This window comes from Quercus lobata, chromosome 9 (genome assembly GCF_001633185.2).
Source record: "Quercus lobata isolate SW786 chromosome 9, ValleyOak3.0 Primary Assembly, whole genome shotgun sequence".
In the NCBI taxonomy this organism is placed as follows: Eukaryota; Viridiplantae; Streptophyta; class Magnoliopsida; order Fagales; family Fagaceae; genus Quercus; species Quercus lobata.
The window spans coordinates 44,873,778-44,886,051 of NC_044912.1; the positions used below are offsets into that span (position 1 = coordinate 44,873,778).

At 33.2% G+C, this 12,274-nt stretch overlaps 1 protein-coding gene across 1 annotated transcript; it reads left to right on the top strand.

Moving 5' to 3' along the window:
• Window positions 1-9,749: 9,749 nt before the first annotated feature.
• LOC115961836 lies at window positions 9,750-11,949 on the top strand. The gene is made up of 5 exons (XM_031080750.1): window positions 9,750-9,774; window positions 9,826-10,215; window positions 11,071-11,344; window positions 11,446-11,554; window positions 11,701-11,949. Exons 1-5 carry the CDS (start codon window positions 9,750-9,752, stop codon window positions 11,947-11,949), a joined length of 1,047 nt encoding a protein of 348 aa, XP_030936610.1.
• The last annotated feature ends 325 nt before the right edge of the window (window positions 11,950-12,274 follow it).

A 12,274-nucleotide genomic window follows, 5' to 3' on the forward strand; every position in this document is an offset into this window, starting at 1 on the left:
ATAAGGGTTTAAATGATAATATTTTCCATGATAACAAGATTGATTTCTAGATTATCATGTAGTGAGTTGGGAAAAATTAATGATCATAAATATATGCTAATATGACTTACAAGGCGGATTCCAAAACCTTAATTCCTTTCTCTTGATTGTTTACATCTTTTTATCGCTTTATATATTTTTCTTAGTTTAACTATTTGCTTAATTTTATTAATTGCTTAGTTTATTTTATTGTAACCAACCAATTTTTATTTAAACTAGACTAGGATTAATTTGGTTAAGGTTTAATTAATTTTCCTACATTCATACAAGTCTCTGTGGGTTCGACCTCGTTCTTGTCCAACTATACTTCGGTACGGTTCGTACACTTGCGAGTATTTTAAAATTTCACAACACAAATAATCTATTTTAAAGTTTGAATGGAAATTACCAAGTACAAGAGGTAAATCTTTAAGGGATGAGCTTAATTGTTTCTTATTTTCAATAATAAATCATTTTATTGCAATACCGGATTTGAAAAATCCAATATGTTCATATCTCTATAGAATAGAGAATAGTAGAAGCCAATTTTATTACAACTACTTAAATTGTGATTTAATTTCGTACAATTACAAAGTATAGCATGAAAGATGGACAAAATTGCCTTATGCCCTTTTCACCCAAATTATATAGCTTTTTGCCCCTCTTCCCAAACTAACTAGGGAAATGCCCCTCTTTTGAAACTCGACTTTTTCAAAATCGAGTTAGGCCCTATAGTGACGTTTTCAAGGACCTATAGTGACGTTTTAAGAGGTTCTTAAAAACGTCACTATAGGTCCTTGAAAACGTCACTATAGGGCTCTAGAATTTTTTTTTTTAAACTCAATTTTGAGAAAATTGAGTTACAAAAAAGGGGCATTTTCCTAATTAGTTTGGGAAGGGAGGTATAAGACTATATAATTTGGATGAAAAGGTCATAAGGCCATTTTGTCCCATGAAAGATAATGGAATTAATTGTTGTAATTTTTATTTTCTTTCCATGTTTTGAATTTCCTCTATATTATTATTACAACTGAGCAAAGATTGAGAAAGTAACATTACTACTCTAATTTGAAGTTTAATCTCAAGTCATAGTCTTTATTTATATATTTGCAGTTTATATTTCTAACCGTTGATGAGAAATTAAGGCTTAATTGCACAATATGTGTAAATTCTTCAGAAGGCTACTTTAAATAGTAAGTCAATGTGTCTCTTACATTTGGGTATTAGTTAGAATTATTTTCAAATGATTGTACCAATAAAAGTGAATGTGTATAAATTTTGTTTAACTATCCTATGCATCGCACGGGTTAGCGACTAGTATTAAATTATTGCAATGATAACTTCATTGCAATAAGCTATTAGTTCGAAATTTTCGTTATAATAGATTGCAAAAATAACTGGTATCAATTTATTGTAACAATTTTTTTCATTTTAAGTTATTGCAACAATTTTTTCAAATATATTAAAGCTTCTATTGCAACCGAAAATTATAAGTTATTGTAACTTATTAGTGTTGATGCAATAATTTAACACTTTTAAGTTATTTTTGCAACAATTTTAACTTGTAGATGCGATACTTTGTTGTATTAGCACTTGATGTAATAGATTTTGTTTTGGTGTAGTGTGGGTAGGACATTACTACTTAACTAGGTGTCTTCTCCTTGGTCTTTAGGGCCTTCTATCCATTCCTAAAAAGGATTGGACCATGAGACTTGGTCATGTATGCTCATGCTCATCTTCCCTAAGATGGAGTGCTTAGAGTAGTAGTTTTCATTTATAGTAAAGAAGTTTTTTGGCTTTGCTTGAATGGCAATAAGCATAAGGGAGGGATATGCGCAGTTTGGTTAAAGAAATTTGGTAAAACTAAAAAGAATGCAAAACCTTGAATTTGATACCAAAACTTAATAAATTAATAAACCCTATGAAAACCTAAATCTTAAAAAAACCTAAAAAAAGTTGTAACCCTAAAAGAACCCTTGACACCAAAAACAATAAACCCTACAAGAACCATAAATCTAAACCCTAAATCCTAGTGTCACAAAAAATAGAAATCCTAAGATGTCATACACCCTAAAAACTGTAAATCATAAATAAATAAATAAACCCTAAACACTAAATATAAGTGCCTAAGTAATATTAAATTTTACAATAATTTAAACCCTAAAAAACCATAAATCCTAAATCCTACCCTAAAACCCAATAAATAGTAAACCCTTTTTAAAAGTAACCTTTAAAGAACTGTAAATTTGTGGGAAACCTTTTGTTCAGGAGATCGTTGAGTTTGGGCCTTGAGAATTGTTGTGGGAAACCTCCAAGAACCCACTAGCCCAGAGCTACCTACCACTAAATTTCTATTGCAATATGGCAACGCCCAAGGGAGACAATCAATGGAATTGGGCCTATAGAAGAGAGGTTGAGAAATAAAGGGTATTAGGTATAAAAAGCAAAATAAAAATGAACAAATATGGATGGAGATTTACCTAAATCAAGGTAGAACTATTTAGACTTTGATCATTCATGTAATCAAAATAATTTTTATAGTATTATATTAAAAGAAAAGAGTGAGAAATAAGGTTAATTACAAGTATTCACCCTAAAACTTCAAAGATATTTGCAATGTGCACCCGAAACTTCCAACTTCTAAAATCAACCCTTTATTTTGAGATAATTTGAAATGCCTAACACAACATCCAAATTAGTGTCCAAATTAACAAATTAATGAATGATATCGTCTAAGGGTCGTCAATGCCCGCTTTTACTTGTCCCATGGGCCTAATGGATTGGGCCTAACGGGTCGTTGACTAGTTAATGGGCTAGGTTAGGCTGGGATGGATGGAAAAACTCCGACCATGGCCTTGCCCATTTGGGCTTTAGTGGGTTGTGCTAGTGAGGTGGGCTTAATGGGCTTTTAATAGGCTACCTATGAGCATTTTTAACAGGGGCTTCAATGGGCTTATAAAAATTTAACCAAAAAAATTATAATTATATATTATTACAAAATACAAATTATCAATTGAACAATTAAATCTACTAAAAAGATTCTATTAAAAAAACCACTAAAAAAATATTCTTAAAAAGGAACTAAAATTAGATTGATTAACTTGTATTGATAAGAATAAATAAGTACATTGATATATTCATGAATATATTAGAGTGAAAATAGTTGCATCACTACAAAATGTGTACATCCCAACTAGGTTGGCACCAACACACTTGTCTATCATTTGCAATTCCCAATCTATTTGTGTTGAAACATCAAATAATTTTATCTAAGAACAAATTGAAATAACTTGTTACATAAATTTTATAACTAATTGCTAATAATTATTTGGAAGTGGTGGATTGCTAGTCATGTAGTGGACTTCTTGGCATCCACCCGGGCCTCTCTAACTTCAATCGCTCAAATGCATCTGCTAATTCCGCTTCTTGTTGTCTTATAGACGCTATGTTCCAATCCTTTAAGCACACAAGTTCCTCAATAGTCTTAGGACTAAGACGGCATATCTTATCAGATACAATTCTACCACTTGCAGAAAAAGGTGCTTTTGATGCTACTATGTAAATAGGAACTGATAATATTTCATGAGCCATAATGGAAAGTGCGGGATACTTTGATTTGTTTTCCACCAACCTAATAAATCAAATGATCCTTCTTCATCAATTTCAAGTAAATGTTGATTTAAATAATGTTATAATTCATATAAGTTGAAGATGCTTGTTCTCTTCTTATTTTAATTATGTTATAAGCATTTTGTTCTTCTTGGTCACCTAGAAAACTAGTGGAGGACAAAGAGCTTCTTGTGTTTTGTGCCTCGGCACTAATTTCATATTTTTTATAAGAATTTCCATAATAATCAAATAATTGTGTCATTAAATTTTGAAATGATTGTATGGTCTTTTGAATTTTTTTAACATCATAATCATAAATTATTTCTAAAAAAACATTCAACTCTTCAATTTTAAATCTAGGATCAAGAATAATAGCCATTCCAAAAATCAAAGCATATCTCCCCAATATTTGTCAAATTTTTGTCGCATTAATTCTAACGTTTCATCAAATATTCCAAAAGTTTGCCCTTAAAATTTTGAAAATTTTGCATTAATGTTCGTCAATTGTATTATAACTCTACAAGATGCTGGATAATATACATAACAAAGAATTTTTGTTGAATCATCGTGAAAGCTTAATTAGTGTGAAAACACTAATGCTTGTTTAGACCCTCAATTTTAAATTATGGCTTAATTGCATTTACTCTAACTTATCTAAATGCGAAATAAGAGTAAATGAACCACAATAAACCGGAACACTACACTAAGCCATAAGCAAATACAAAGTGTGATAAAAGTAAAGATTAAAGTGTAGGGAAAAGAGATGCAAACATAAGATAACACCGAGACATGTTATCGAAGAGGAAACCGAATTATTTGCGAAAAACCTCTCTGCGGCCCTTCAAGCCGAAATCGATTTACTAGTGAATAAGTTGGGATACATGAATATCAAAAAGTCCCTCCAGGCCTAATCTACCGAATGTACTTGAGCCCTCCAAGCTCTTGCTACCAACAGACTTCTCAGAGTCCTGTCTCACTAGTAATCCGGACTCGCAATTCTACCCTATTGCATCCGCCACTCAATGGCTTCTTCCAATGCTTCCCAAAGGCACCAAAACTTCTCTCAACACTCAGGATGGGTGAGGTAAGTGTTTGGGTTAAGAACTTCTTAAGGATGTGCAGATGGAGAGGTGGGAGTAAATGGAAAGTTTAGAGAAATGATGTAGAGGATTATGGGTAAACAATCTCTAACTCTCAAGTATTTGGCTAGGGTTTCTCTCTCAAAAGTTTCTTATAAATACTCATTCTTCTTCTTACATTTCGTGGGTAATGAGGGTTTATATCGTGTTGGTAAAGAATGGGAAAAGTTACACTAAAAAAGCAATCAGGCAGTGAGTTTCATGGGTCACTTACAACTTGACCTGAGTTGCGAATGACTCGCGAAATCCAGCCTGTCATAGACTCTTCAAATTCCAGCATGTGCTTCTCATGTAGCTTATTTTGTGGGTCAGCAATCGCAAGACAGTCGTGAGCAAGTCACGAAATCCACTTCTTCACAGATTCTTCCCCAAACTTTCACACACAACCCTTACATTAAATCCCACAAAAATACAGGGAAATAATAAAATAGAATTACAATCAAATTCGACACGGAATTAAAACCAAAATAAAACATAGTTGTAAATCACAACTTTACACATTGAAAACCCTTAAAAAGTCTCTTACAAGTTCTACTAACATCCAATCATGTTCTTCAATTTTTTCTAGAGGACAACGTGAATGTTGAGAAAGATGAGAATAATATAAATTTAACACATCTTTATATTTTTTTTGCTGAATCTAAAAGAACATAAGTAGCATTCCACCTATGAGGCACATCAATATATATATATATATATATTCAATTCTATACAAAATTTTATATACAATTCATATCTTGCTTGAGAACTATTAATATTATGAACAATATCTTTTATTTTTTCAACAGATGAGGATAAATTTGATAAACCATCTTGAATAATTATATTCAAAATATATGCACAAAAACATATTCGAAATAATGTACCAATTAAAGGTAAGCTTATTTATTTATTTAAAAAAAAAAACATCTCTGCAATATCATTATTTGTTGCCTTATCAAGTGTTGTTAAAAATATTTTATCAATAATCCCCCAATATTGAAGTTCCTCATCAATAAGATTTGCAATGTTAAATACTGTGTGTGGAGATTCCAACATTTAAAATGTTATTATTCTTTTATTTAAATTCCAATTAGAATCAATATAATGAATAGTTAAAGAGAGAAAACCTAATTTATTTCTTGATGTCCACAGGTCAGAAGTTAAAAAAAATCTACCACTATGTGCATGCAAAATAATTTTTAATCTTTCTTTATAAAATTTAAAACTCTTCATAATATCTCTTTTTTGCAGTGAATGCAAAAAATCCTTTATACTGTGGAGTAAGAGTGTAAGACCACGTTGCACCATTCTAGTAAAATCATGTTTTTCAACAAATGTAAATGGTCGTTCAGCTCTAACAAGATATTCTACTACTTCATTACTTGCATTTGCATTAGTGTAAATAAATGTAGTTAATATCCGTTTGATTTTTTCGCTTACAACTATTTAGCATAATAAAGACGTTTAAAATGAGAAGTCTCCACATTTGGGTCGCCAGCCAGTGCGTCATCGCATTTACAACATATAGCTTTTGTTCCATCTTATTTTATCCTCTCTACCCTATCAAAAAATTTGCAAACTTCACTTTTTAATTTTTTATTAGTAAAACTTGGATTTGAGCCAAGTGTAGTATTATTATTACTTGGTACATTAGATGTAGGGGAAGCTAGGGATGTGGGGGAACCAATTGACTCAAAAGGTTGCATTTGCTCATCTAGATCATCTAGTATGATGTGATCATTTATGAGTCATTTTGAAAATTTGAAAACTAACAAAAATAATGTATACAAATAATGAGATAGCAAGTATATAATAAAAGTTATGAAAAGATGTTAATCAATCGAAATTTGAGACAAATAGCTTCCACTCCAATATGAAGAAATTGATTTTCAAATGCAATTGAAAGCTCAAGCCTCCAACTTGAAGAATTTGATTCTTGTATTTGTATATATACAACTGTTAAAAATATAATACTATTATTCTATAAGAGTATAAGTATATGACTATAAGAGGGAAAAAATAATAAGAGATGAAAAATTGAAAATAGTTTAGGAAGAGTTTGAATTTGAGAGATTTTTTGTGAGTAAAATGAGAGATATGTGATGGGTATTTATAGATTTTAGAATACTTAAAAATAAAAAATAAAAAATAAAAAATTGAGAACTGACTCTTGTTTCAATAGTAAGCATTTTTAAAGGCATTTATTGAAAGAATCAATTATCAATTCTTAAGGGAAAGAATTTCTTACAATGGAAAAGTTTAGATATATATATATATATATATATATATATCAATTCTTAAGGGAAAGAATTTCTTACAATGGAAAAGTTTAGATATATATATATATATATATATATATATATATATATATATATAAATTAAAGGAATTTCTCTTCTTCTTTTTGTTGACGGGAAGGAATTTCTTCTATAATTGTAAGGAAAGAATGGGAATTTATCAAACGAAAGAAGGACTTTCTTTCCAGAGGGCAACGGTCATCTTAGTGTGTCTGTGTGTTTTTTTTACTTATTTACTTATTTTTATTTTTAATGGAGATAATTTTTTTTAAATAAAATTTTTTAAAGGAAATACCGAAAGAATCAACAAAAACTTTTAAAGAAAAAAAAAATCAAAGAATTTATAACTTATTAATTGTTTAGGTCAAAACCTTTTTTTAATAAGATTTTAAATAGTTTTTTCTTTTCTTTTTCTATGATTCAATAAAATTATGTCCAATCACCAACGTTTATTTTTTTTAATAAAAAAAAATCAAAGCTACTACACTAATAAATAAATAAATAAATAAATAAATATATTTATATATATAGAGTATAGTATATAACAGTTACTCCAAGTATTTAGTGGTAGGTGTGTGGTCTTAAAAGTGTTTATAATATCTAAAATTCAATCCCTCACCCCCTCCTCCCCCCCAAAAAAAAGAAAATGTTTTGGATTTTGGGCAACAAATCAGGCTAATGGGCTAGGCTAACGGGCTAACTACTAGGCCAGCCCATGTATCAAGGGCTATTTGGTGACCCCTAATAGTGTCCATCCTAGCATTGCAAATTAATCTCAAATTAGGACGTGGATTGTCAAATTTTATAGTTGACATACATTGCAAATAACTCCATAATTTATGATCAATATCTGCAATTAAGCCCGATAATAATTGTTATTATATATGATTTTAACAGGTTGTATGAACTTCATAAAACCCTATACTTTTTTTTCTTTTCTTTTTTGAGAAAGCATAAAACCCTCTACTTAACCATGATATACGCACACATTGCCCAACACAATTTGCGCATTAATTGAAGGACTTCTCTGGTTATGTATAGTACAATAAATTACAGATATCTCATTAGTAAATTACAGTTTTCTTTTTGGTACATATGGTATAGCATACAAATACACTAATGTCTACAGCTCATGATTAGGTAAAGATTGAACCAGAGCACCTCACAACGCATCCTTACTGCCAAGGCCTTTCAGAACTATATCAGTCATCCAGTGAAAGGGTGGTTTTTCACACTTTCAAGTGCAAACTGCAGTTCATCAAGATACAGAAGCAAAGAATTCTTTATAAAAGTTTCCAGCGAATTCAATGAGGCATTTTTCATGCAACAATAGGATAAATCATATAATCCCAAAATAGAAGGTTAAAAAAAAGTACAAGCACAGGTTACAGAGTTAGCGCATCAAGTTATTTTTCTTTTCTCTTGTTAATCCAACTTCAAGGCTGGAACTCTAAGCAGCGAAAATGCGAGTACTAGCATCTTTAGTTTGTTCTCAGCTGGGAACTTACAAATGCTAGGAGCCTTGCCTTGCTTAGGGTGTATTTGGAAGGATATGTATAATGCAGTTTCCTGTCACAATTTATTCGCATCAAGGATTGACATCAAGTCCATATTCCTTTTCACTAGTCATGTATGAGCTTACTAGACCAATTCAAAATGAGATTGATTCAGAATGAAGTCCCTTGGTGTGTATGCTTTTTGTAGATATATTTTGAGCATATGAAACTAGATGTAGAGTCAGCGCCAAGTTGAAAATTTGGAGGGATACTTTAGAATCTAAGGTTTTCAGATTAGTAAGGATTAAAGAGTAAGTGGAGTGTAGTCTAGCAAAAAGGTTAAAAATTGATGGTTAAATATTGATGTAGAGTCAAAGATAAAAGGGATTGTAAAACTTTTTTTTTTGAGAATGGAGGGATTGTAAAACTAGATGGTTAAAAATTGCCCAAGAATTAGTGCTTTGGATTTCTTGGATCAATAATCCATATAGATTGAGATATTGAAGAGGATGTGAATCATAGGATAGGAGCAAGATGGATGAAGTGAAGAAGTACACGGACACCAGAGTATTTTGTGATCATAGAACACCTATTAAGTTACAAGAGAAATTTTATAAGACTACCACAAGAACAGTTATGCTTTACAATAATAAATGTTGGGTTATTAAGAAGTAACATGTTCATAAAATGAATGTAGTTGAAATGAGAATGTTATGATCAATAAGTGGAGAATAGTAAAAGACAGGACATAAAAAAATCATTTAGATACAAGGGTAGCTCTTATTGATGAAAAGATTAGGGAATCACCTAAGACGGTTTAGCCATGAGTGAAGGATAACAATTAATGCACCAATGAGAATGACTTTGTTAGGAATCCCATAATGGTTGTAATATCCTAATATCATAATAGTTGTAGTTCCATCCCTTCAATTAGTAGTTAAATTTCAAGTAGGATTGGGTTAGATAAGTAGTTACACATTTTGGGATTAGGATAGAGTTAGTTAGAGCTATTGATACATGTAACACTATAATCACATGGGTTAATTGGTGAGAACACATGCTTAATTGGTAAGCCAATAGGACTGAGCCATGTGTGGCCATTAGGAAGAGAGTTTGAGTTCTATAAATAGTGCATGCACCCATCATTTGAGATATTGAAGAATTAACTCATTCCTTACTTAGTGCATTTTCTCTCTCTTAACATTTCACTATGGAGGGTGACTACCTCGAATTAGGTCAATTTTCTGGTGCTTATTAAATAACTTGATGAACATGTTAATCGGTAGGGAATACTGCTTCAGCACCAGCTTATGCCGAAAGAAATAAATATGCATTTGGCTATCATGATGTTGAATACTTGGTGCATACTGTTTCTGCCAAGTGTGTGAAAGCAGACCCAAAGAAGACTGCTGCAATGTTAGATTGGCCAACACCATCTTCTGTTAAAGCTTTGAGGGGGTACTTAGGTCTGACTGGGTATAACAGGAAGTTTATACCGAATTATGGGCACATAGCTGCTCCTTTAACCAATATCCTTAAGAAAGATGCCTTTCACTGGTCTAACCAAGCTGATCTAGCTTTTCAAAAGCTGAAATCTATTGTGGCTGCTCCTCCTGTCTTAGCTCTCCCAGACTTTTCTAAAACCTGTCTTACTGAATGTGATGCATCTGGGATAGGTATTGGGGCTGTCTTGATGCAAGATTGGAGGCTGATTTCCTTACATAGTCAAGTAGGGGTTTGTATCTGTCTACTAATGAGAAAGAAGTTTTGGCCCTAGTCACTGCAGTTCGAAATTTGTGATCAAAACTGTTCAACAGAGCTGTAAGTATCTGTTAGAGCAGAAAATTGGAACTCCTGCCCAGTAAAAATGGATTACAAAGCTCTTAGGCTATCTTTTTAAAGAGGAGTATAAAAAGGGAAGGGAAAATAGGATAGCAGATGCCCTATCTAGGAAAGAATCCATTCAGGAAGAGCAGGAAGTCATGTGTAATGAGCAGCTGGAAAGTACACCAGCTCAGCTATTCCTACTATCTTTCCTTGTCCTACGTGGGTTGAAGAATTGAGAACTAGTCATGGTAGTGATACATTGATGCGACAATTGTTGCAAGACATTATCCAAGGGAAGGATAAGGTTAACCACTATTCACTGCAGAATGGATTACTACCGTACAAGGGTCAAATTTATTTGGGACCTACTTGTAATTTAAAGTCTAAGGTACTGCGGCACATTCACAACAGTCCCATAGGTGGACATTCTGGGTACTTGAAGTCATATCACAGGCTAAAACAGGATTTCTTTTGGGAAGGCATGAGTGCTGATTTAAAGAGGCACATAAGGGAATGTGAGGTGTGTCAACAAAATGAAGTCAAGAAACTTGTTAGCTAGCTGGTCTTCTGCAACCTCTACCCAGTCCTAGCAAACCATGGGCTGAGGTTAGCATGGACTATGTTGAAGGTCGTCCTAAATCCCACAGATGTGAGGTTGGTGTTGTTAGTGGTTGACAGGCTAACAAATTATGTGCATTTCATAGCATTGTCTCACCCTTATACTGCCTCTAAGGTGGCTGCTCTCTATGTTCAGCATGTCCTAAAGCTGCATGGGATGCCTACTTCCATAATTAGTGACAGAGATCCAAGCTTCACCTCAGCCTTTTGGTCAGAACTGATGACATTGCAGGGAGTGCAGCTTGCTATGTTTTCTGCATATCTTCCTCAAACTGATGGGCAGACAGAGGTGGTAAATAAGAGCCTTGAACATTATTTGAGGTCATTTGCTGGAGATAGACCTCAGGAGTGGGTTGAATGGTTGCCTTTGAGGCTTTGTATGAAACTCGTCCACCTAGACTGCTTGACCATGTTCCTGGCACTTCCAAAGTTAAAGCTTTTGATTCTCATTTGCGATCTAGGGAACAAATACTATCTTTGCTAAAACAGACTCTGATGTTGGCTCAACAAATTATGAAAAAGCAGACTGACAAGCATAGATCTGCAAGGTCATTTCAGATAGGGGATTGGGTTTACTTTAGGTTGCAACCATATAAACAACAGTCCATGGGTCTTAGAGCCTCCAATAAGCTCTTTCCAAGGCATTTTGGGCCTTTTCAAGTCCTGCAGTAGGTGGGAGAAGCAGCTTACAAGTTGAAACTCCTTCCTGATTCCAGAATTCATCCTGTGTTCCATGTTTCCTGTTTCAAGAAGAAGGGTCAAGGTGTATCTCCTATGATCACCCTACCAGCATCGTCACCCCTGAACCAATAGCTATTTTACAGGAAAGGGTGCACCTGCTCAGAAATAGGACCATCACGGAGGTCTTAGTTCAGTGGCAAGGCTGTGCTCTTGAGAATGCTACTGGGGAGAATTTGCATGCCTACAAACAAAAGTTTCCTCACCTTGTGGACAAGGTTCTTTAAAGGGGAACGTAAAATGTTAGGAATCCATAGTGACACGCGTGCTAAGGGGAACCACCGCCATTGAGTTACTGCCACACATCTATTTAATAGTGGTAGTTACGAGTAGTTAGGATTCTGTTAGCGCATAACTGTACTGTACAATCAGACTGGCTTTGAGGCCTCAGTAATAATCATTGAAGAATTAACCAGAAACTACCCTATTCTTTCCACGCTTCTTGGAGGCTTGGTTGGCCTCAAATTCAACCAAAACAATCTTACCTCTCTTACTACTTCACAGACTTGATTCAAGTCAAAGAAATGAAAGAGGTTGAAGACGTGATATAAC